The 27,490-nt window shown below is 37.5% G+C and overlaps 1 protein-coding gene across 6 annotated transcripts in view; it reads right to left on the minus strand.

Moving 5' to 3' along the window:
* Nucleotides 1–12,379: 12,379 nt before the first annotated feature.
* The window catches only part of SNCA (synuclein alpha), a 129,976-nt gene continuing 114,865 nt past the window's right edge, over nt 12,380–27,490 (minus strand). For all 6 annotated transcript variants that reach the window (XM_060011601.1, XM_060011600.1, XM_060011599.1 and 3 more), the window contains exons 5-6: nt 15,143–15,223; nt 12,380–12,983 (exon numbers count right to left, since the gene is read on the minus strand). In XM_060011601.1, the coding sequence (XP_059867584.1) occupies nt 12,951–12,983; nt 15,143–15,223 (114 nt within the window). In that variant the 3' untranslated portion in view covers nt 12,380–12,950. The remainder of the gene's footprint in view (nt 12,984–15,142; nt 15,224–27,490) is intronic.

A 27,490-nucleotide genomic window follows, 5' to 3' on the forward strand; every position in this document is an offset into this window, starting at 1 on the left:
AGTTCCAGACTTTTTCCCGGACTCCCTCCCGGCTAGGTGTGGTGCACTAGCCCCTTCAGGCCGTGTTCACACCGCCAACCCCAGTCCTCTCCCTGGGTTCCAAGCCTCAGCTGCCATCCCCCTCCTTCCCTGGTGGGTGAGCAGGCAAGCGTCTCGGGCTAGTGCGTGCCGGTTGGCACCGATCCTCTGTGCGGGAACGTCCCCGCTTTGCCCTCTGCACCCCTGTTGCCGTGCTCTCCTCCGCGGCTTCGAAGCTCCCCCCCTTCCGCCACCCGAAGTCTCTGCCCGCCAAGGGGCTTCCTAGTGTGTAAGACACCTTTCCTCCTTTCAGCTCCCTCCCACTGGTGCAGGTCCCGTCCCTATTCTTTTGTCTCTGTTTTTCCTTTTTTCTTTTGCCCTACCCAGGTACGTGGGGAGTTTCTTGCCTTTGGGGAGGTCTGAGGTCTTCTGCCAGCGTTCAGTAGGTGTTCTGTAGGAGTTGTTCCACGTGTAGATGTATTTCTGGTATCTGTGGGGAGGAAGGTGATCTCCGCATCTTACTCTTCCACCATGTTGAAGCTCCTGTCCCTTGTCGAGGTTTTGTTTGGTTTTTTGTTTTTGGGGTTTGGGTTTTTTTCTTCTCTTTTTATAATATTCATCATAGTAGAATAAGGAATTACTACATTTAAGCTCAAATGTGTATATTTATTTGGATAATATTTATATCATTTTAATTATCATTTAATTATATCATTTTAATTCTATTACACCTTACTCTTAAAAATTTTACTTTTTTTTATAACATTGAAGACAAGCAATGAAGAAATACTATATGTAATAAAGAGTAATTTAATATAGTAGAGTTCATTTAATCTTTATAACCAAATGTAGTAAATACCATTATTTCTAATTTACATCTAATTTTCAGAGATACAAACCTATTTCCTAGGATTACATAGCTAGCATGTGGTTGAGCTGTAACTTAAACCCAGGGATTCTGATTTTAAAATAGTATGTTTTTATTTTTAAAATAATTTCAGAATAACCGGTGGAACAAGTTTTGGGGATGAGGTTGTTGAAATAAATTAAAATTGGCCTTTAGAGAAGCATATTCCTGTGGTTAAAGGCACAATAAGTATTGATTTAGTTGGTACAATAGACAGGGGTATGTTTCTTCTTAATACTTTTGTGTCTAACTCTTACCTTTGTTTTTTCTTGCTTATATTCCCTGTCCTAGGATCTAGATCCATGGCATGTCATATAGAAAAACACTCTCATAATTTTTAACGCATTACACATACACACACACAATTTTATATCTTTTCTAAAGTATATCCATTACTTAACCTCAAATGTGAAAGGCCTTATGTAGCTGGCCTAGTTTGGAATCTTGTCTCTTGTATATTTGCTGAGTTCACACCTGCTGCTTCTCCATCTGCTACAATTTTAGATCAGTATAGAACCTTCTTGAAATACGTGGAAAATGTCAAACATACTCCCAAAAAAGTAGTCTTTTTTAAAGCTGATGGTGTCCTGAGATGACTGAGGTTTTTCTTTTCCTAAGATTAGCACTCCCCTCTTTTGTTTTCAATGATTTAGAGTTTAAAGGATTAAGAATTATTTAAATGATTATTTAAAGGATTAAGATAACTTGGTCATGGTTTAAAGAACAGAGAAATACCATTTTGAAAATAAACATCATTCTACTTGATAGTAGGCACTTGAAAGGTTATCTATGCTATCAGTTTCTTACTTGAGTTATATAACAAGTTTTAGTCATGATTTCATATTTGTCAATTGTACAAATGGGTTTCTTTCCATCTCAGTCTTAATACATCCAGTACAAGATACTTGATACTTAGAAATAACATCTAATAGCTTGAGTCATTCATTCAGATATTTACTCTGAGCAAGTTTCTGCCTGGAACTGTACTATGAAAGTTTAAAAATGTGTTCAGTAAAGAACTTGATGAAATTATATTTGTGTGAGTATACTGGGTCATTCTTAAATACTAAGTTCCTATTGTTTCTGCTTAAAATTCAGACATTGAATTTTGTGTTTATTTTCTTGTACACTTATATGTAAATTTATTATGCTTAAATTACTTTAAAATTATATACTTTTCCCCACAAGCAATAAAGAAGTTGTTAGGAGTAATAATGGATATAGTGGTTTGGAGGAAGGAGATAGTGAATCCTAAGTCGGTTGTATAGGAGAATTGTCAAGGTTTCGAAGCATTATTATGTTTCCAGGGTACGTTTGGTTTTAGTGTTAATAACTTTTTTCCTTTCTAGACACATATACTAGAATATTGTCATGAGCTAGGGTGGATTTCACGTGGAATAGTTTTTGCAGCAATAAAGTATTATTGGTTGAAAGTTTATTTTAATTCTAGCCAAAACGGCAAGTGCATGCAATCTTGGGTGTTTGCTCATTTATAAAATGAAGGCACTGGACCATTATAAAGTGATTTTCTGATCCTCAGCCAATCCTCAGCTGTCAGGCAGGGTTTTTTATTTGTTGGTTTGTTTGTTTGTTTACCACTGGGAAGGTCTGATTGGGGAGGAAAGGTGGGATCAGTCTTCTCCGAGAGCTGTCGGCACTAATTTGTTTGCTAGACTCTGATATACAGAACTGCTGAGATTGGTTAGTCTTCCTACATCTGTGTTAGATCCTAGATCTTGACTTGGTCTCACTCCTAATTTTTTTGTACCTTTTAACAATCTAGACTCTCTTGAACTGTTCTCTCTTTGCTACCACTTGGGGAATTTCACTATAGCAATTCCATTCCCAACTTCTGTCTGAACTTAACAGAATGAAGGCATCCACCGAAAAGAAAACTAACTAGATAACCACAGGCAACATAAATTCAGTCAAGAGTCCACCTAGGAATTTGAACTTTTTCAAATGTGTGCTTTGAGGATTTTCAGAAAGCACAATGCCAATCAATCAGATTCCTGGAATTCGTATGTTAGGAGGCTTTGATTTTTTTCCCCGAAAGAAAACAAAACAAAGAGTGAACTTCTGCAAAGGGAGTATTGTATCTCAGAGATTGTGAGGTCCAAATACATGAAAAAAATACATTTTTCATATTTTTGTCTTACCTCAGCCTAAGATACGTATGAAATCATTTGGTTCTGAACAAAATTCTCTATATAATCCTTCTTTAAAACTTTAAATTTTTCAAAGTATCAAGACCATGTAAGAACTTGGCTTATTATTTTGCCAAACACCTCTGAGTCAAGGCTGACATTTTAGGCTACTGAGTTGACATGATGATAAGGCATTTTAAGTAGAGCTTATTTTTATTCTCTTCAGAACTCCAGCCTTTTGATCTGTAGCCTGACCTTGGTCCTGCCAATTCACAGAAGCCTCCAGAATCTCGCTAAAGAACCCCTCCCTGGCTTTGGGTTGTAGTAGTGCTGCTGTCAGCATTCCCTGACGCTGCCTGGACGGACCATTAGTGTGTTATCATTTATTGGATAGTTCTTTCCCTGTTACCTGTATAGCTAGACTTCTTCCCAGCACTTACTTCTTCCCACAGATGTGTGCATTTCAAAATGTGTTTTCTCCCAATATGTTCTGTACTACAAAGCATCTGAGCCTTCTATACCTGACTGTTGTGAGGTACCTTCACAATTTGTATCGATCCCTCCACCGGGCCTCTCCCTTAAGGAAAAGTAATGTTTTTAATTCTGCCACTGCGTAGGCATCACTTGAGGCTTTTCCTCACTGCTCTAGAAACCTAGAAATTCTAAAAAGTAAAACATCCATCTCTGTCTATTCTGGTCGTAATGTGGGCCTGCATTAAAGAGGGAGTCAGTGTAATTTGCCCAGTCACCCATCCTTAGGAGAGCCTGGGGCCTTGACTATTTCTTCCTCAGGAAAGAACTTGATTATGAATGTCTTTGACTGTGGGTGGTAATGATTTGGAAGGGTTCTATTTGACTGTGTTACGTTTTTAAAAGAGTTGTTTGGTCATACATTTCTACTAGACATAAAATAGAAAAAAAATGGCTCTTCTGCCCCTCTGCAAAATTATAATAATAAGAATAATCACAAGTAGCAACAATAACAAAATATCTTCTTCCTGCAGGCACTGAAAGTTATACAGCCTGCGTGTTTCACGTTCAGATTTTGGCTACAAAGAAACTTAGATCTAAATGTAGGGTTTAAATGTATTGTTCCACACCATATTCTCAGTAGGCTTATTTCTCCACTCTCTATAAGTGATGTCTCACTTTTTAAAAAATTTCAGCTTTAGTTGACAGTCCAGAGTGATTTTTTTTACTTTGTTCATTGTTATTGTAAGTGAGGTCTGAATATTTTGGATGTAGGTTAGATATGAACAAAAAATGCATTCAGAAATCAGAAACATTTTATAGATATTAACTGTTGAAGAGTAAAGCATCGACAACTTCATATTGAATGCATTCCATAGTTAAATATGCAAGATTGCAAGACTGGTCTGTCTTAAGCTGATGATAGGTGTGTGTGGGAGTAGGGATGGAGAGGTTTATCCCTAAAGAAACTGCTCCAGGAATTCAAGTCAATTGCAAACTGTCAATATGAATTGTCATCTATAAAAAGGTGACTATTATGTGGAAACTGTTATTCCAGAAAGAATTGCTTTGAGTAAACTGTCCCTAGGGCATCCAGGAATTGTTGGCATGAAAACAGTGACTAAAAACTATGTCTAATGACCTGGAACTAGGTATGATAGTGTAAAACCAAGAGTGTAGCGTTTGAATGTCTGTTCTCACCATGGACAGTACAAAGCAGCTAGATCAAAACTCCTTAATATTGATTTGCAGAGCTGTTCTTAGACATGACTGACACGGCTTTGAGTTGTACTAGAATCTTTCTCAGAATGACACCAAGTATCCAACAATATTTCATCTCCAACCATTGCTCTGATAATCAGAACTCAGCATCAGTTATTAACAATATATAATACACAAACGCTTTAAATCATATTTTTTTTGGTTTCGATGACATTAAGAAAATTGTGGAAAAGGTTTTTAACCTTAGCTTCGTACTTTTACTCATCATTCTCAGGCAAATGGCCTAGCTAAAACCTTGGTACAAGCTGCTGGGGGTGCCCACGGCTGATTGCTGGGGAAGCATGCCAAGGAGACTTGCCAGATCTGTCATCATTCAACATGGCAGTCCATCTTCAACAGCAGGAGTCTGTCCTGCTGAACTACAAATGCTTGGCAGCCTCTCAAGACTTGCCCTGATCATTTCTATAGAGATCTGGGCGATGCCTTATATGACAAAAAAATATGTTCTAGATGCTCATCTGTCTGGATTTGGTCCTTGGTTATTTTTACCCCAAGAGTTGATCATTGTTATAAAATGTAGTATTGAATAGTAATTTTCTGCCACTCTAACTTAGTTCCCTAGGCTGTTTCAGACAGTCCAGTGGGTAAAAGGACAAGTGTGCTTTGTCCGACTGATTGACTCTCCGAGTATGCTGCAGAGGATGATCTGACAGCACAGAACCCTGGCAGGCATCTTAGCAGCTCACTTGCTTTTTTTCAGCAGTGGTCCTAGGCACTTGCTAAAGACAAAGAGGAAAGAAACAATGTTTTTCCATTGTGACTGTTGGTATTTCTGTTACCTCTCTTAGAATGCAGACATTTTCATGTAAAATATTGCCTCCTTTTAGGTAAAAAATGAGAGTTACCAAGTGAGAGGAGTGTGGGGGAAGATAATGGGAAATGAATGAGATTTGGGAAATAGATGGAAATTCAAGTGGCTGTTTTTCTCCTTTGTGGTTGATAATAATCTGTTTTAGACTAGTGAGATAGATATACACACACACACACACACACACACACACACACACACACACACACTTGTCTTTTTTTCTAGTGACCAGAACCAAAAGTAGTGAACATATGAATATATCATATAAATATAAATATCAAACACATCTCACTTGGATGTGAAGATGTATGACTTGATGAGTATAGCTGGGTCTAAAGATAGATGTGTCCCATAAATACAGTGTTTGCATTTGGTACATATTTATCTCGTAGTAAGTAACTTTCTTTGATGCTAGGTGATATTCTGTGAATACTCATACTGGTTATTAAACCATTAACACCCTCCCATAGCTATTAGTAAATAATCTCTGCTCAAGTCTCCAGAGTGGCTCTACCATTATCCTAATCTTGATTATTGTTTTATTTATGTATGATTTATTTATTTAGATATAATTGACATATAGCATTATGTTAGTTTCAGGTGTACAACATAAAGATTGATATTTGTATATGTTGTGAAATGATCAGTGTCTAGTAAACATTCATTACCACAATGTTTCTTCTTGTGATGAGAACTTTTAAGATCTTTTAACAACTTTCAAATATACTATTATTAACTGTAGTCACCATGCTGTACATTATATTCCCATGACTTAGTTTATCTTATAACTGGAAGGAAGTTTGTACATTTTGACTTCTTTCACCCATTCCACACCCCGCCCCCCCGCCCCCAACTCACCACCTCTGGAAACCACCTATTTATTCTCTATGAGTTCCATTTTGGGGGTTATTTTTTAGATTCCACACATAAGTGAGATCAAACAATATTTGCCTGACATATTTCACTTAGTGTAATACCCTCAAGTTCTATTCATGTTGTCACAGATGGAAAGATTTCCTTCTTTTTATGGCTGAATGGTATGCCATTGTACATACAGTTGACCTTTGAACAATGCAGGAGTTAGGGTGTGCCCATCCTCTGCACAGTCAAGATTTTTATGCAATTTATCAACCCCCCCATATCCTCGACTCCATATCTGTGGATTCAACCAACTGTGGATCATGTAGTACTGTAGTGTTTACTATTGAAAAAAAACACATATAAGTGGATTCCCACAGTTCAAACCCATGTTGTTCAAGGGTCAACTGTATATACCAAATTTTCTTTATCCATTCATCTATCGATGGACACTTACGTTGCTTCCATATCTATGCTATTGTAAATGACTCTGCTATGAATGTGAAGATGCACCTATCTTTTTTTTTTCTTTTGTCTGCAGTGCCACAGCTTGAGGGATCTTAGTTCCCTGACCAGGGATCGAACCCATGCCCCCTGCAGTGGAAGCGTGGAGTCTTAACCACTGGACCACCAGGTAAGTCCTGCATCTATCTTTTTGAGTTAGTGTTTTTGTTTTCTTTGGGTAAATACCCAGAAGTGAGATTACTGGATCATATGTCAGTTCTATTTTTAATTTTTTGAGGAAACTCCATACTGTTTTCCATAATGGCTATACCAATTTACATTCCCACCAACAGTGCACAAGGGTTCCCTTTTCTCCATATCCTTGCCAACACTTGTTTTCTCTTGTCTTTTTGATAATAGCCATTCCAACAAGTGTGAGGTGATATCTCCTTGTAGTTTTGATGTGCATTTCCCTGATGATTAGTGATATTGAACACCTTTTCATGTACATGTTGGCCAGCTGTACATCTTCTTTGGAAAAATGCCTGTTTGGATTTCCTGCCAATTTTTCAATTGAATTATTTGCTATTGAGCTGTATGAGTCTGTATATATTTTGGATATTAACCTCTTATCAGATATATGATTTGCAAATGTTTTCTCCACTTCAGTAGATTGCTTTTTCATTTAGTTGATGGTTTCCTTTGCTGGGCAGAAGCTTTTTAGTTTGATGTGATCCCACTTGTTTATTTTTGCTTTTATTACCTTTGCTGTCAAATCCAAGATATAATTGCCAAGACTGATGTCAAGGTCTTACTGCTTACGTTTTTTTCTAGGAATTTTATGGTTTCAGGTCTCACATTCAAGTCTTTCATCCATTTTCAGTTAGTTTTGGTGTATGGTGTAAGATGGTGGTCTAGTTTCATTCTTCTGCATATGGCTGTCCAGTTTTCCCAACACCATTAATAGAAGAGACTATCCTTTCCCCATTGTATATTCTTGGCTTCTTTGTTGTAAATTAACTGACCCTATATGCATAGATTTATTTCTGGGCCCTCTATTCTGTTCCATTGATCTGTCTGTCTGTTTTTCTGCCAGTACCATACTGTTCTGACTACCATAGTTTTGTAATATAGCTTAAAATCAGGGGGTATGGTGCCTCCAGTTTTGCTCTTCTTTTTTTAGATTGCATTGGCTATTATAACTTTTATATTAGGATATATAAATGAATATATCTACACATTTAAAATATTTATTTCTTATTTATCTTTAAAAATATAGTGTTCTCTACTACTACTACTATCACCACTACCACCACCACTTGTACTAATACTACTAATAGCATCACTGATTCATTGATCACTTACCATAGGCAAGTGATAGTCTTAAGCATTCTACTTATATTAACTCATTTAATCCACACAACACTGCTATGAGGTACTATTATTGTCATCTGCATTTTTACAGACAAGGAAACAGAAACACCAAGAGATTAAGTAACTTGTTCAAAGTAACACAGGTAGTAAATGACATAACTGGGAGTCAAACCTACATAGTCTACTTTTAGAATCCAGGATCCTCACTACTACTCCTGCCAACCTAGTTAAGCAAGCACCCCTGATTATTTTTGGAAAAGAATGTTGTATTCTTTTCTAATATAAACACATAGACTTGCTATTATATTTGTTTAGATTTGACTTTACTGGAGCCCAGTTTAGCTTTGACATTTACAGATGGGCTAGCTTTCATCTCACTTCAAGATATAAAGCAACCTGGTATTTAATCTACCTGCAAAACGCAGTTAGGAAGCCCTAGAGGAACCTAATTAAAATGCAGCACATTTCCAAGGCACTGTATCTTGCTGTGTTGCCATAGAAACAGTGGGAATTTCTGGTCACTGACCTTTAAGGGAATCAGAGAATACATTTTCATAAGGTTCATAAGAAGACCTAGCTCAGTGTATTAACCATAGTTGTAGGATCAACTTTGGAAATCCCCTATGCAATCCTTCCTGACTTTAGAAGCATATTATATCAGCAAAACCTACTAGAGGCTCAAACTGGACTTTTTGAAGGAATGCTTTTTAACTGCTTCCAATATACCATCTGTACCACTGGTTTTAAAATAATCAAAGATAGTGTTGTAGCAGCAAAGAAACATTAAAGAAAATCTTAGATAATTATACAGGAGATACTGGAACTAGAATAATATTTAGAAATAGTTTTGGTGTTATAGCTATTCTATTGCATTTGGATTCCTGAAATCTAGGTTTACTCAAAGGATAAAACAGAGCATTACTATATCAAAAAATATACCTAGAAAATCAAGGCTTAATATAATTTAAAAATATAAATTATTAATTCATGTACTTTCCAGTTTATTCATTTATAAATTCAGCCATTACATTAATAAATATGTATAATTGAACAGTTTTATTTATACTTTATGTATATGTATTTTTGCCATTTGACAGAAGCTAAGTACCCATGATGCAACAGGAAGATGAAAAAGCCTGCCTTACTGTAGACTACTGTTATTATGTTGATATTTTTATCTTCTACTGAAAATAAATAACTTAGTTCTAGCGACAGGATGTGCATAGTTTAGTTAAAAGGAAGGATCAATCAGGTTAGTCAGGAGCTGGCTAATTTCTCCTAGAATTAGAAATAAATCTCCGTATACATGAATATGACTTATTCTAGACATAGATGCCTGAAGAAGGCTAGAAATATACTAATAGTTATATCTAGAAAAGCAAGGCTACTATCACATTCTCTAGACTTCTGGGGGGTTACTGACATAGTTGTATGTCCCCACTCTGAGAGATGATGTGACCTAGGGGCTGAGAGCACAGACTCTGGCCCCATATTGATCGAACTTCTGTTTTGGCCACTTCTTAGCTCTGTGGCTATGAGAACATTACTTAGCCTGCAGGTGCCTCTGTTTGCTCATATATAAACTAAGGATAGTACTGGAACTTAGTGCTGTTTTGAGAATTAAACAAGTTACGATTGATAAATTACTTACATCTATATTTGACACATAGTAATAAAAAAAAGTATCTCCAATTTAAATTCCAGGGACAGAGAAAACAGGGAGGTACCAGCCCTGTTGTGCTCCTGCCCAAGACAGAAACAACACAGTAGGATGAACTCATCCCACATAGAAAGAGTGTGGTGTCAGTGTGGTGGACGGAGGAGTCTGTCAAGTTTTCAGTCAGAACATTGCGTTTTTCTTCCTCAGTGTGGATGTGGAAAGCATTATCCCTGAGAACTAATGGTTGTCCTGAAGCACGTGTATGTGTCTTGTGTGTGCTGATCCAATAGTTAGCCACTGGATGAGCCAGAAGGTTGGGGAATATATCTCATACTGGTGGGAGATTTTGAAAAGATCTGACTTGGAATGCCAAACCATACATTAGACTGTTGTGCTGCCAACTGTGGCCAAAGCCCATCCTGACCTGTTTTGCTAAAGCCCCATGGAGCGTATGAGGCTGAATAACTCAGACTTGGGGGGATGATGTCTGCAAAATAAGCCTGGGAGCAGACTAACCCTCAGGCCACTTGTCAGGTAGATGTCTCAGCAGTGGCTGTGAGACAAGAATCCTGAAAAGGCTTACGTGCCTTGCACAAATTTTGTTTAAGTGCTTGGTTCAAGACAACCGCTACTGGTGTCTATCTTCCCATGGTATTTTCTGTGCACACATTGGTACTCGAAGGCTCCTTGTACAGAAAGGCTGTAATTTTCCATGTGGTTTCCTCATGAATGTATCTAATGAAACAAGAGACTTACCGCTTCTCTCCAGTTTAAGACTACATACACAACAGCTTAACACTCTGTAGTCTCTTTCCAGTTAGACAAAAGACTGAGTTTCTGTGGTGATCATGCAGAGAGTCATTATATGCATTCTGCCTTCCCTCCTTGCCAGTGCCTAATATACATCAAATTACTCATGATTACATCTGAGCTGCCTAGCACTTCTAGAATAGTTTCTTAAAATTATACTTTCTGTTGGGGACTTTTTAAAGTGGCTATGCCATTTGTCTCCTGAATAATTAAAAAGATTTTAAAAAATTATTGATTTGTATAGGTCTTTTGACATTCAAGTTTATTGTCAGCACCTATGGGGAATTAACAGATTTTCCCTAAGTAGAAAAACCTTTCCTAAAGAAATACCCTAGAATTCATATGTTTACCCGAATTTAAAGGAGTCCAAGAGATTTTTATAAATCTAGAGACATTAAGGCGATTCTCTGGTAGTTCCCAGAGATGTTTCAAGGTACTTCCTGGAAGGAAAAGATTTGATTTAAAAAAAGAAAATCCTGGGTTAAAGTTAACCAGGTTCTCTCAGAGCCTTTAATGTGCTAATGTTAATGTGCCTTACGATTACCTAAAGAGGATGTAGTCAGTATCATTTCTTACACTTCTGTATTCTGTGGAACCCACTTTTTTGTTTTATTTATTGATTTACTGAAGTATAGTTGATTTACAGTGTTGCTAATTTCTGCTGTACAGCAAAGTGATTCAGTTATACATATATATACATTCTTTTTCATATTCTTTTCCACTGTGGTTTATCACAGGATATTGGATATAGATAGCTCCCTGTGCTATACAGTAGGACCTTGTTGTTTATCCATTCTGTATATACTAGTTTGCATCTGCTAACCCCAAATTCCCACTCCATCCCTCCCCACTCCCCCCCTCCCCCTCGGCAACCACAGGTCTGTTCTCTATATCTGTGAGTCTGTTTCTGTTTCGTAGTTAGTTTCATTTGTGTCATATTTTAGATTACACAACATGATATCATATGTCTTTCTGACTTACTTCAGTTAGTATGATAATCGCTAGGTCCATCCTTGTTGCTGCAGATGGCATTACTTCACTCTTTTTTATGGCTTATTGGGTTGGCCAAAAAGTTCATTTGTGAAAAACCCACACAAACATTTTGGCCAGCCCAGTATATATGTACCACGTCTTCTTTATCCATTCATCTGTCGATGGACATTTAGGTTGCTTCCAAGTCTTGGCTATTGTGAACAGTTGCTATGAACACAGGGGTGCATATGTATCTTTTTGAAGTATAGCTTTGTCTGGATATATGCCCAGGCGTGGGATTGCTGGATCATATGGTAATTCTATTTTTAGTTTTCTGAGGAACCTCCATACAGTTTTCCATAGTGGCTGCACCAACTTACATTTCCACCAACAGTGTAGGAGGGGAACCCACTTTTTTAGTAGGGTCTCTTAAGGTACTAGTGCACATCAGAACACATTTTGGGCAGTGGTGCTTCAGGGAATTCCCCCAGTAAAAGGTTAATGTTTCATCTCATCTTTTTAAACTGCTCTAAAATCCATCCTCCTTCAAATGGCCATCAAGAACTTCAAGTTAATCGTGTCAGCTCTCATTGCATGTTGTTTATAAGCATGGTTTTATTATTCAAGTGAGATGGGCTAAAAATAAGATTTTTGTAATGAGAACATTTTATTTTAATTTTCACCATTTATATACAAACACAAGATAAAACACATCACAAAACTAACATTTTATAGTTAATATTTATAGGTGCATAGTTTCATGCTCACGTATTTAAGTATTATATGTATTAAATTTCACAATACATCAATATATTTAGAATCATTAAAAGACACCTGAAAATCTTATAATATATTATAGTAAATCACTCACAATTTTTCAACATCAGCAACAAAAACTTAGTGGCGATTTAGAAATAAGTGGCAGTCACTTGGGTGTGTTTAATTTAATTTAACACTTTAGATTTGAAGCCACAGTATCCACAGCACACAGAGACCCTGCTATCATATATTAGGTGGGAGGGAAGCACCGAGATGCTGAGTTGGGGCAGGTACAGATGCGCCAATCACTGCTGATGGAAGACTTCAAGACACACTGAAAACTTTGAGAAAATGTCATGACTGGGCACGTTGGAACTGAGCACTGGTACAGGGTGGTCCATCTGTCAGCAGATCTCAGGAAACTGGGAGCAAAGATATTTCTTAGGCTTCAGGTTCGTAATCCTGATACCCTTCCTAATAATAGGAAAATCGGAAAGACAACACGAAGTTTTAGTATAAGTGACCAGTGATCAGGGCTTTAGGGCAACAATGAGATGGGACATGGCTTGCCACTTTGAATAAAGGTTATAGTCTTAACAGTTCTGGAACTATTCTGCTACATCCAGTATAATTTTCTTCTTTTTAATAGTTTTGTCTTCCTGTCAAATATAAAAGTGAATTATTATTCTTGTGATCAGCGTTAGGGTGTCTGAACTCTACTTCCACATGCGCCATTTAATAATCATATGACCTCGTCCTGTAGGACACAGTAGCCGGTCTCTCTTATCTGGCTCTCATTTTCTTCAACTGAAGTGTTAGTTTCTTTCTAAGAAATCACCTGATTTGGTTCGACAACATTTAAAGGCAAGTCACATTTTCTCTCCTTTTACTTTCCCAGTTGGGAATATCATCTTCATCTGTGGCTTCAATTATTACTATTCCAAAGCTCCTTCTCTCTCCCTAGAACTTGGATAACATAGACAATAAAAATATTGATGGTCTTAACCAAAGGGGCCCGATTAGTCCTCCTAAAAAACAACTCTAATAATAGCAGAATCCTGCTTAAAAACATATTTCCAATAACTCAAGCTGCTTTCTGAATGAAGTACAAACTTAAATGGCCAGGCTTTTACAGTACTTTACAATTTGCCTTTGACCCATCTCTGCATCCTTCATCTGTCACTCTTCTCAAAGCTTGAACCACATTTAATTACTCACTGTGCCTCAGACATATCCACATGCACTCTCAGACATGGATGCCTCGGAGTTTTCCTTGTGTTAGAATGTCCTCCCTTCATTTTGGCCTATCATACCTCCCACCCCTTCCCACGCAGATCACTACCACCTCTGCTATAAAACTTCTCCCGACTGATCTAAAGAAATCTTGTAAAATGTTAACCTTTTCTGTGCATCGTGTATATTTTTGCCCCTGTGATGCCTGGTGCATAAAAGGCAGTCAATAGTGTTTGTTAGGGGTATCACGATGAATAAATGAAGGGATGCACTTGTTTTTGTTTTTCAAACCTACTAGAGTGTAAACTCCTTGCATCCGGGTACTAGCAGTTACTCTTCCTGTATTTCTGTAGTGTTTATTAGCATTGTGCCATGTATAAAAAGACCCCCAAATATTGGTAAAATTAATTAGGCAAATAATTTAAGCTCAATTTCTGCAAATGGAATGATTATCAACATGCCTTGTAATAACGCCATGAAGAAGAAGAATAACCTAACTACAACACACGTTAACTCAATTTTTAGTGGTGGTGTCTGGTTTCGATATCAGTGTAATATTGTTCCCACAGAATTGGTTAGGGCGTGCTCCCTCTTCTATTTTTTTGGATGATGAGTTAATTGGCATTAATTGTAATTAGTGGTATTTTTTCTTTTTTAAATGTTTGGTAAAATTCACCAGTGAAGCCATCTGGTCCTGGAATTCTCTCCTTGGCTGGATTTTTTAATAATTCATTCTTTTTTAATTAGACATGTATTCAGATTTTCTATTTCTTCCTGAGTCAGTTTCACTCATCTAAAAGTATTTTCTAATTTCTCTTGTGATACCTTTTCTATTAAAGAAACTTACTTTCAAATTAAAGTGTGCTGTTTAAAATGTTACACTGATCCATTGCAAACTATGCATTTATCATATTTCTACTCTCTAATTTTTTTTGAGTAACTTTTACTATGCAAACATCTCACTAGAAATGGATGGCAAATAATAATTACTACCTTTGGCATTTAGTTGATTTCTCTAACTTTCCATTTTGGCATTTGTTTTAGAAGGTAAAGTGTCTAGTGAAATAATTCTTCAGTGTAGGGGCCAGCAATCTCTTTCTGTAAAAGGCCAGGCTGTAAATATTTTAGGTTGTGTGGGCCACATACTGTCTCTATCAGTGCTGTTGCCTTTTTTTTTTTTTTTTAACTCTTTACAAACGTAAAAACCATTCACAGCTTGAAAGCTGTCCACACAATACATGTCCTGGATTTGGCTAACTTGTGCATCTAGAGAGTAAGTCATTCTCTTTAAGGACAAACATAAGGGAAATCTGACAGTGACAGATTTGGGTTACTGATTATTGGACCCAACTTGAACTCTTAAACTTTATTTTTGGAGTTTCACGTGTATAAACTCTTACCTCAGAAGGCATTTCGTAAGCCTCATTGTCAGGATCCACAGGTGTATCTTCCAGAATTCCTTCCTGGGAGGCTCCTTCACTCTAATATTTAAATGAAAAGCATTCAAAGACTTTGAGGAGGTACCATTATTCACTTCTAAAAATCACAACCATATTTTGAAAACAATCTTATATACAGTATGGAAGGGATGTAATAAAAACGGCACTCCTTAGTGTCACTGCTAGCATTCTGAACTATACAGTGCCTTTGCTAAAACACTGAGGCAACAGGTGTTATTAACGCTAAAAATGTACAATTTTTTGGCCGAGTAATGCACCATTCGGGAAACAGTCCCAAGCTAGAGAACAAAGGTGTTTCTCACAGGATCAGTGACAGCAGTAAAAATTGTTAACCTAAATGCTCAATGGATGGTGAAGAATTAGGAAAATTATCATTCAACAATTCAATAGATTATTAAAACATCTATTACTACGACATAAAAATTAAGAACCTCTTTAGGATACGATGTTTAGCAGTATATAAATGTTGTTGTATATATTATGGATACAGCCTAGGTAGAATTCAGATACAAAGGTGAAACAGATTGGAGGAAGGCACAACAAAATATGAAAAGTACTTTTTGTTGGGTAGCTGTGCATGTTTTTTACCTTTTTGTAAGTTTTTAACTTATATAACCATTTATAATGTAAAAGCATACATATTTTATACTTTATTTCTAATAACGGCAAAGAAACAAATTTAAAAAACAAATTTCAAGACTGAAACCATACATATTTGGCAGAAGAAAACGCAACTATTTGGTCAGTTTTCCAATTATATCTCCTTAGGATACCACAAATTCAACCTGTTGTGGTCATGGTTTTATTAGTGTTCTTCATTAAATACCTTTTGTTGCTTTGCATTTATTCCAGAAAAGGAATTGTAAAAAGAGGTGACTGAAAATTAAAAGAGCAGGGAGGCAATGTGAGCCTATATGAACTTGCTCAAAGATATGAGATAGTCCCTCAGTCAATGTGGCTTCTGTCTAAAACTATGCCTGATGTAAATAACATCTCCCCATGTCTTCATCTTGAAAATACAGGTAGGGAAAGGGATAAGGAAATGGATGACGGTGAGAAAACGTCAAACTAAAGCTTATTCTTACATTAGCTGGCAGAGAAGCTTATAGGTCATCCACCTCTGCCTCACTCCTGTTTTATAAATTTTAAAAGTCCAAGTTAATTATAAATTAAATAAGATATAAACCATCCCCCAAATACCTGACTTCTAAACATGGAGTAAAGGTACTGTTTTCAGTGTTTCACCTCTTGGTTCATGTCAAGAACATAGGTTCTGCTGATTGGTGGTTAGACACCAGGGCTGTAATACCACAAGACTTGAGTTCAGATGCTAGCTTCTACAGATTCTAGATCTTCTGTGATGCTGAACAAGTTTCTTAAGCTTTCTCTAAGCATCAAATAGCCTTAGTGATAAAATGGGGCAGCAATAACTTTTTTAAATTGGGAGGAGCCAATGACATCATTAGTCCTCTCATTAGTATTTAGATAACTTTTAGTGATAGTCAGGTATGAGGAAAATAAGGTAAATTTCCTGTTTCTTTGCATTTTAAGCTTTTAGGGATTTATTTTTCTAACCTAATTTGTTAAAAGATTTTGATATAGACTGGACAAGTAAATAGGCAGAACTGACTTGCTTTCTATCACAAATGAGGTGCTAAGACTGGTGAATGTTACTGGATATGTGTGTGTATGTGTATTTGGGTGTGTCTGTTGCATTCTCAAAGGTCATCCAAGTAATGGTCAATGTTGCTGGTGAATCCTTTGGCTAGATTGATCATGTATTGGGATCAAGTAAAATCCATCCCTATTAATTTTAAATAATGACTTACTTAGGTTGCAAGTACATAATAACTGCTATTTTTAAAAGTATACGTATTTCTGAGCATGTATTTACCTAATCTTTAAAACCATACTCCAAATATCTACAGTTTATAAAGTAAAATATGTATCACTTGTGGGTAAGGATTTGAGAAGCCACAGAGGAAATGCTAATATAATATTTAAAAAGAAGTCAAATAAGTGATGAGACAGAAAGTCAGCTACAAAAGTAAAGACACATAAATAAATGGGAAAAAGAGGAATCAAGTGCAATATAAATACCAGGATGGTCAATACGTATCAACATGTCACAAGAAGACGCCGATACTTTCAGGCATCTTTACTCACTAAAGGAATAAATATGTGTTGCTTTCACAAGTTTGCTAGACTTTATGTGTTGTTCTCTGGTGAATGAGATTACTGATTTCATTAAGATAAAAATACATGAATATTCATAAACTATCATTAAGGTTTTAACTGTATTATATGAAGTGGAAATAGCTCATAGACCTCCCATGAGGCAGGCTATCCTTAGCCACATCTTGCCAAGGAAATTTGGCTTCAGAGGTTTAGTCATTTGCTCAAACTAGCAGAGGTGACTCCAGACTCTGGGCCCTTAACCACTATCCTGAGCTTCTTCTCCAAAAGAATTCTGGCATTCAAAATGTTTTCTTTAACTAGCTATAGATTTCAGAAACTGAGAAATAGGACATTCTCTCACGTCCCTGACTATGCCTTGCCTATTCCTTTAAGACCCAGTTAAGAGTCTATTCCTGCTAAACAAAATTATCTTATAATTTGATTGCTGAAACCCATCAAAGAAGTTTATTCAGAAGCACTGTATGCTCTGTGGGGCCATTATACCTTTCATGCTGTAATAGTTTACCCAGGAGGAAAAAAAACAAAAAGTATTAGTTAAAGCACAAGTGAGAACTGCCTTTGTTTATCAAAACATTGATGAATTCTCTAGTGCGTAGAAAGAAACCACCCCAAGGGCATGGCTAGAGAAACTAGTGAGGATTAAGGAAATAGTAGGGATGAAGTTGCAGAATAAAAGAAAATTACTCAAAATCCTTTAAGAACAGGGGAGTATGATATTCAATTTCCTATTTTTCTATCCAGTCTTGTGCTGCAATGTAATTTCACCATCCTACCATATCCTTCACACATAGCCTGTTGGCCCTAAATATTCACTAAAGTGCTACCCAGTGGTCAGAATAGGATGCTGCAGTATGAGGAAAGCACAGCATAGGTAAGGAGACGGATTATATATATAATGGAAGCAAGAAATTAGAACCAGAATCGACCAGGAAAAAATGCAATCACAGGAAAACCATCAAACATGTATCTTGCCTTTCCTGTACAGACTGTACCTTAGCACGTCATTGGATGCAATCAGCAAATTTTGGACTGTGGGAAATGATACAGGACAAATAACTACTTCAACAAGTAAACTGCAAGAAAAACAAAAGTCTGGGGAAACATATAGATTAAAGTGGACTTCAGAGAGCATTCGAAAATTACAACTTAAGAACCTTATTTCACTCTTATTTGGAATCCTGTTTTGAGAAAAGAGAAACAAACACGAGATGGGGGAATTTAAACACTGACTGGATATTTAATTAAAGAGTTCCTGTTTACTTTTAAAATGTGATATTACGTTTGGGTTTTACTTAAAGTCCATAAACTAAAAAATAATAATCAAATGTTTTTAGATCAAATAAGATATCTAGGCATTGCTTGGAAATTATCCAGGTTTGGGTTGGGAGAAATGAATAGGCTGTAGAAGAAACAGGAGTCTATGGGGTGGTGACTGGTTGCATTTGAAGGGGAGAAAATGTGGCAGGTAGACTAATTTGAACTGAAGGCAGTCGAGGCCCAGCAGACTCGGGAAGAGCTTTTTACATCCTCCATAACTGCCTAAAAGAACGTAGATTAGAGGCCTGTACCAGCAAGAGAGCTTTCACCAGAGAGAACTTTTTGTTTACCTGAAAGCGTCATCTATATGGCAGGGAAAACATCTGATTACCAAAGACCTGCTCATCTCACCTTCCTGTGAGTTGCCCTCCTCCCCTCTGAAGCTGGGGCCCCTATCCCATTCTTCAGCTCAGGGTAGCATATAAACCTCAATTGCCCGACTGCCTTTGAGTTCTGTATCTTTGTGGGGCTCTCAAACGTATGAAATTAATTTGTTTTTCTCCTGTTAATCTGTCTTATGTCAATTTAGTTACGAGACCAACCAAAGAGCGTAGAAGGAATGAAGGGAAAATCTGTCCTCCCCAATAGTTTGCCGAATGTGGGGCTCTCCTTTGGCTGGACATTGCTTGTTCTGGGGTTGCTGCAGCTGAGAGATCCTGGAAGCTCTGGTAGAAGGTAAGAATTCTTACCACATCAGTCTCCTGGATCTCTGCCTGCAGGATCTGGTGGAAGCAAGAGTGGGGAGAATCCTTTTCCTTTTTCTAGATTCAGATTAGCAGGAGACACTATTTGTGTGAGTCAGTTCCTTTGGTATAGTGACTCTGGTAAAGATTTGTTACGAGTATTCTTGCTTTCTATTGATTCCTTTCCTCCTAGGTCATTGTTTTCTTTTGTCTTTTGTGTTGTTTGTCATAAGGAGGAAAATCATAGGGTTGAATACAGGCATAGGTCCTATAAGCTTGTTGTCTGAGCTAGGCTTACAGACTGGTGAGTTCATGATTCTCATGAGACTGGCATCTCTTTAGACAAGCTTTGCTGTGGTTCCCCTATATTAAAGACGACAACAACAACAGAGATGAAGGATTCTTTTTGTCTTGTTCAGCCCCATCTGCCTGTTTTAACTTCCCTTTCCTGTTAAGATCTGCAGAAAGCACTCTGTCCAGATCACCAGGCCCAGGGTATAAAGATTCCTTGTGTAAATCATGAAAGCCAGGAGGTGAATTTAGCAGAATCACTTGGGATGGGTGGTAGGGCTGGCTTCGCTGCCCCTTACAACTCCTTGTACTTTTCCATCTACTTTTCTGATTACAAGACCCTGTAATCGGGTTCTGCCAGCTTCAGGCTTTCCAATGTCCCTCGCAAATGTTTTCTGGACCCCCAATGCAAGAATTCACGTCTATGGATGGTGGTAGTTCTGTTAAATTACAAAACCCTTTTACCTCTACTTTCAGTTCCTACCAAATTTAGGGAGGAGTTAAAAAGATTAATGTACATTCACAGTCCCACTTACAGCTGCCAAGGTGTGTTCTTCCCCTCCATAAAAATTATTTTGGATTATATATAATAAAATTATGTTGTAGTTAACAGACAGCTCCTGGCAGTGGCGGGGTGGAGGGGAACTCTCACAGAAGAAGCAGAGGACCCAGGCCCTCCTGTAAATAATCAGGAAATGGATCAGTTTGAGGCCAATATTCAGGGGCCAACAGAAGCAGCAGTAGAAGTTTTTTCCTCCTGACGTGAACTGGTCCAACACTGAATTGTACATTCAGGAAAAGGAAAACATTTGAAGGCCTTCGTTAAAGACTTTTTCCAGACTTTTAAAAGGCATACTGTGTTAAACCCTGAAGCTCCGTCTTCTTTGGAAATCTCCCTGATATAAGGAAGCAAATTAAAGATAAAGTAGTTGGATGGGTGGGCCAGCCCCTTGACAGTATTCAGGCTGCAACCCAATCTTTGAGGAATTAAAATCAACTGTCCTTATCTTGCAAACCTTTGCAAAACCAGAAATGCAGCTCTAGAAACAATTCAAAACACACCTATCTTTACCATCCCCCAAACCTCCCCAATTCATCTCAAAATGCTTGCACATATTGTAAAAACTCAGGACATTGGAACAGAAGTGTTCTAAAAAGAAGGAAAATAGTAATTACCCTAGACTTCTGATAATTATAGAGAAACATATTCCAAAAGAATTCACATTCTTTCTTTGTCCCTTGAAGATGTAAATCTTCCATGTCTTTGAAATGTAAACACCCCAAGGATATAACTAATAACACAGCCCACCATCCTCTGAGACTGAAGTAAACAAAAGGCGGGGTGGGGGGAAAGGCTTTTTAAAATAAAACACAAACTGCTATAAAATTTCCCTTGTGGAAAATTTAATCCACATCTTCCATAAGATTACTTGTTTCGGACAAATGAAAGTCCTTGCCACAAAAATTAGTAAAATGCTTTAGCCATTTGAGTGGTAACCTTCACTCGTTCCATCTTCCAGAGACACAATTTGGATTCAACTGTTATTTACGAGCTAATGAGTTGTATTGTTGTACCTGATTCTTGGCTAAAATTTAGGGTCCCTGTTGGTATCTGTGTGTTTATATATGTCTGTGGATGTATGTTATGTGTATGTGATATATTTCTACCTCTGGATGGTATTGCCAAAATTAGTTTGCCCCCCCCCCCAAAAAATAAAAAATAACTGACTTTGTTTAACTGGCTTAAAGAAAAACAGGCACTTATCAATTTAAATATTTTTAAACACTCTGAAGTATAATAGACACTAACCCAAATGCTTTTCAAGTTCATGTGGTCTGGGACAATCTTTGGTAAATAAAAGCTAGCTTAAGTTTGTTGGTTTAATTAAAATCGGCATGTCTTTAGAGTTTTCAGCGTTAAATATAATTTATTCGACCTAGGTTTACTAAAAGTCAAATAAGCTCATGTGTCTCTGTTACAGAATTTGTCAGAAAGAAAAATAACCTAAGATGATGGCTAGCTGCTTTAATGTCCCATGACATTTTATGAGTAATCTAAATATGATTGTTAAGAACAAGTGAATGAAATAATTTTAGGGGAGATAAAAATTTTAAGTGAACTTTTCAAAAATAATTATGGTTTATGATATGTCTACTTCAATAGTTTTCTAAATCTCTTTGGTAATTTAGAGTTTTGCTGTGTTAAGTTAAAGGATGGAAATTCATTGAGGTCATTTCCAAATAAGATAAAATACAGAACATAGGTTTATCCACTTTTGGCTTCTTATTACAGAGAAGCTAAAGGTATTTAGATCTGTCAGTAAAATGTCTTGTGTCACATTAAAAAAAAGTTGTACTATAAGAAAGCATATACTTGTAGAAATTATGAAATGTACTCTTAAATTTGCCAGTCTATGGAATGATAGTGTGACAGTTCACAATTGCCTACTTAGTTTTCACTAGATATTAAAGTTTCCAAGAGTTAAGAATTCTAATTAATATACATAATTGAAACTACTAGAAAGAAAAAAAAACTCTGTATGCAAGGGAATAAGATGTGTTTTTGGCTAAGAAAAGGTATGAGGTATGGAGATATGTTTTTATTAAGAGAAAAAGACTAATTTTGTCCTAAAATAAAGTAATTATTTCAGAATGAGAAAGCAGAAAATAAAAGACAAACTAAGTGGATATACAAAGTTGGGGAGAGACGGAGGGAGGGATAGGAAAAGAGAATTTTGCCTTGTGTAGTCAAACTGGCTAAAATTGAATGCATTTATTATAAATATTTAAAAAATAAGCTTTAATAACAATAGTTTACTTATATTTGTGTAAAACTAAAACGATTTTCTTTCATCTGCAAGAACAAGATTTTCTTAGACTAGTCTGCTCTTCATAAGATTGTGAGAGGTTAAAGATTCTGTATTTTATCAAAATAATTTATTGTGCTTCATGTTCTCTTTATCAAGTCTTTGATTACTTACGAAAACAGTCTTCTCTATTAGAAGAACTCATTTTTTTTAACAATTATATAACTTTCTATATCTGCCTGCAAAGTATTTTGTTGTCACTTTGGTTAAATGGATTGACTAAATATTGTACCACAATGACCTATGATCCTATTTGAATCCCCCAAATCAAATTCTAAATGAAATCTTTTTGTCCTTGAAATAACTGGGATTTTCAAGAGGGTCCCTGGAACATCTCAAAAGATTGGTTCTCTCACCTTATATTTAAAAAAAAAAAAGAGAGATGTTAAACTAGTTAAGTTTATTTGATGTTTAATTCCATGGCAAGTATTGTCAGGCAAGAAGTACTAGCCCTTCTTTACGTTGTATTTCTATGGATGTATGTCATTAATATGCATTCCAGAAATTGTATAAAATTCCTAAAAATGATATGTATTGTTTTCAGTCACAATTCCAGTTATTATTTTAAAATGTTGTATGTCGGGCTTCCCTGGTGGCGCAGTGGTTGAGAGTCCGCCTGCCGATGCAGGGGACACGGGTTCGTGCCCCGGTCTGGGAAGATCCCACATGCCACGGAGCGGCTGGGCCCGTGAGCCATGGCCGCTGAGCCTGCGCGTCCGGATCCTGTGCTCCGCAACGGGAGAGGCCACAACAGTGAGAGGCCCGCGTACCGCAAAAAAAAAAAAAAAAAAGATGATGTATGTCACAAAAATAATCAAATTTCCTTATTAACTGCATTATAATGAACTCTCATCAAATCTTTAACTGTAACTTTTCTTTTGTCATTTACAGACAGTTACTCTTTTACTCTGATGCTCTGGAAAAGGTTTCTTGCAAAAGTGCTTCACCTTCAAGAAACTCCTGGAAAGGACTCTAACAAGTACAGGTTTTTGATAACTTTCTGATCATACCACTAAACTGGGTAAGAATTTGCATTAATCTAATGGAGAAACTGACGGCTTCATAAAACTGCTAACAGAAGATCAATATCAGTAAGAATTAATTACAGGGGAGTGAATGACTGATGAGGATGAGAACAACTTTTATGACTTTTTGTTTGAAATATTCTTGGTTCCTTGGTTTTGTTTTTCTAGATTTAAGGAAACCTTTTTCTTTCTCTCTTAAGCTATTAGCAAGTTGGTAAATATACCTTTGTGAACGAAGATACAACAATTACTCTTTCTCACTATCTGATCCCTTCAGAATTTGGAGACTCTTAGTGAGTACTCTTATTTTCATGGCATTACAATTATTGGCATAAGTTCAATAGGAATCTGTCCTCATAACATGACACAATTGGAAACATTGGTTATACACCAAGGCTTTGACTGGAATGTCATATTTGAGAATGTGCACAGCGTCAGATATGACCAGACAGGTTTAAGGAACTAAGGTTGACTTTATGGAGCCAATGATGCCCCTTGAAAAACCAGCCTCGTACTTTCCTTACAGGGTTCCTGGAAGCCGTATCAGATGAGTAAGGAAAGTCACTTCCTGGCAGGTGCAGGAACCTCAAGATATCTTGGGGACCTCCAGAGGAGAAGAATTACCCCGAATGTATCGGTACTGCAGGCAAAGTCTGATGGTAAGTCCCTGGCTTGGCTGCCTAGCCTCCAGAGGCATTTAAAAGTTAAATCTGAGATTCCTTATGAAAGGTTCCAACAAAGCAGATTTAAAAGAGCCTATATGGTCAGCCACTATTCTTGTTGCACTTATGTAAATAATAAGGCCAAGTTTGTTGAAACTAGACTTAATTTGCAGAGACATTAGTCTTACCATGGTTATCTTTGGTAGAAATGAAGCTAACTGTAGAGAGAAACATCATGTCTCAGTAATATACCTTTGTGGATATCATATTCTAGTGCTGTTAATTGTCTTTGAGGTTTTGTTTTCTACCTGTAAACTGGACTGGATCCTGGATTCTTCTAGTTTCCTTCAATATTTGGCTAAAACTCACCAAGCTAATAGTTCCAACTTTTACCCACTTCTTGACTTGGAATCACTATGAACAAAAACTGCTCTCTTCCTGAATCTCTGCAAACTAAATGTGAACAACTTGATATAAACTTCCCAGAAATCATCACAGCAGCTCATGTATAGTCTTTATGCCTGTTGCTGTGTGGGCCCCTCAGAAAGTTTACCTGAACACCCAATGCCATCAGAAATATTCAAACTGCAAAAGATGTTTTGGCCCTGACAGCTAGAAATCTTCTTAACTGGCTGCCCTTAGGACTCAAACTGGGTTTACAGTCTGCTCCAAACATTAACCTTTGTTTTTCTTTTGTTTCCACAGAAATGCTTTTTTATTGACTATCTAATTGCTTGCACAATATAGGCCTAACTGTGGGAGCCCAATTGCATCACTGCCTTCTGAAGTGAGACAACTCTTTAACGGAATTGACCTATTCTCAGGACTCAAGACACTGGTTCAGTGAGAGGAGCAATCTACCAGCTCAGCTTCTGGACTGTGAAACTTCTTGGAGAAGTTTTAAAGGTGGGACTGACGAGGAGCAGAATGTGCCACCCCAAAATGTGCTACTTTGGCAGGTAGATTATTTTAAGCTGAAAGCAATTAAGGCCCAGCAGACTCAGAAGAGCTTTCTGCCCCTGCCCTTAACTGCCTAAAACCATTTAGACAGGGAGGGGAGGAGACAAGACGTGGACTAGAAGAACTTGAGCTCACCCCCTCTCACAAAAACAGCAAAATCACAACTAACTGCTCAACAACCAACCATCAACAAAAAAGACTGGAAACTACCAAAAAAGATAGTCCACATCGAAAGATAAAGAAGAAGCCACAACAAGATGGTAGGAGGAGCACTTTCGTGATATAATCAAATCTCATACCTGCCAGTTGGGTGACCCACAAACTGGAAAATAACTATATCACAGAGGTTCTCCCACTGGAGTGAAGGTTCTCAGCCCCACGTCAGGCTCCCCATTCTGAGGGTCTGGAATCGGGAGGAGGAGCCCCCAGAGCATTTTGCTTTGAAGGCCAGAATGGCTTGAGTGCAGGAGCTCCACAGAACTGGGGGAAACAGAGACTCCACTCTTGGAGGGTGCACACAAGGTTTCACGTGCACTGGGACCCAGGGCAAAGCAGTGACTTCATAGGAGCCTGGGCCAGGCCTACCTGCGAGTCCTGGATACTCTTCCTGGGGAGATGGGGGTCAACTGTGGCTCACTGTGGGTGCAGGGACACTGGTGGTGGAGGCCCCAGAGAATGATCATTGGCGTGATCTCTCCTGGAGGTCACCATTTTGGCACTGAGACCCAGCCCCACTCAACAGTCTGCAGGCTCCACTGCTGGGACACCATAGGCCAAACAACTGATAGGGTGGGAACACAGCCCCACCCATCAGCACACAGGCTGCCTAAAGTCATCCTGAGCCACAGCCACTTCCAACACACCACTTGACCCAGCCCTGCCCACCTGAGGGGCAAGACCCAATTCCACCCACCAGGGAGCAGGCACCAGAAGCAAGAGGAACTATGATCCTGCAGCCTAGAGAATGGAGACCACAAACACAGAAAGGTAGACAAAATGAGATGGTAGAGAAATATGCTCCAGACAAAGGAACAGGTTAAAACTAAGTGAAGTGGAGATAGGCAATCTACCTGAAAAAGACTTCAGAGTAGTAATAGTGAAGATGATCCAAGATCTTGGAAAAAGAATGGAGTCACAGACCAAGAAAATACAGGAAATGTTTAACACATTATTGACTGGAGGATTTTTACAGAAACTAATGCCTGTGGCTGTAACACATCTCTGGTCAAAAATGTGTTGACAAAGAGCTAGAAGATTTAAAGAACAAACAGAGATGAACAATATGATAACTGAAATGAAATGAAAAATACACTAGAAGATATCAATAGCAGAATAAATGAGGCAGAAGAACAAACAAGTGAGCTGGAAGAGATTGGTGGAAATCACTGCCATATGGTGCTGGCATGAAAACAGAAATATACATCAATGGAACAGGATAGAAAGCCCAGAAATAAACCCATGCACCTATGGTCAATTAATCTACAACAAAGGAGGCAAGAATATACAATGGAGAAGACAGTCTCTTCAATAAGTGGTGCTGGGAAAACTGAACAGCAATATGTAAAAGAATGAAATTAGAACATTCTCTAACACCATACACAAAAATAAACTCAAAATGGACTAAAGACTGAAATATAAGACCGGATAGTATAAAACTCATAGAGGAAAACATACGCAGAACACTCTTTGACATAAATCACAGCAATATCTTTTTGAATCCACCTCCTACAGTAATGAAAATAAAAACAAAAATGAACAAATGGGACCTAATTAAACTTAAAAGCTTTTGCACAGCATAAACAAAACGAAAAGATCAACCACAGAATGGGAGAAAATATTTGCAAATGAAGCGACTGACAAGGGATTAATCTCCAAAATATACAAACAGCTCATGCAGCTCAATATCAAAAAAAACCCAAAAAACCAAACAACCCAGTCGAAAAATGGGCAGCAGGCCTAAATAGACATTTCTCCAAAGAAGACATACATATGGCCAATAGGCACATGAAAAGATGCTCAACAGAGCCAGTTAGTAGAGAAATGCAAATCAAAACTACAGTGAGGTATCACCTCACACTAGTCAGAATGGCCATCATCAAAAAGTATACAAATAATAAATGCTGGAGAGGATGTGCAGAAAAGGGAACCCTCCTACACTGTTGCTGGGAATGTAAGTTGGTACAGCCACTATGGAAAACAGTATGGAGGTTCCTCAGAAAACTAAAAATAGAATGACCATATGATCCAGCAATCCCACTCCTGGGTATATATCCAGACAAAACTA

Source organism: Delphinus delphis, chromosome 5, assembly GCF_949987515.2.
Source record: "Delphinus delphis chromosome 5, mDelDel1.2, whole genome shotgun sequence".
Classification (NCBI taxonomy): domain Eukaryota; kingdom Metazoa; phylum Chordata; class Mammalia; order Artiodactyla; family Delphinidae; genus Delphinus; species Delphinus delphis.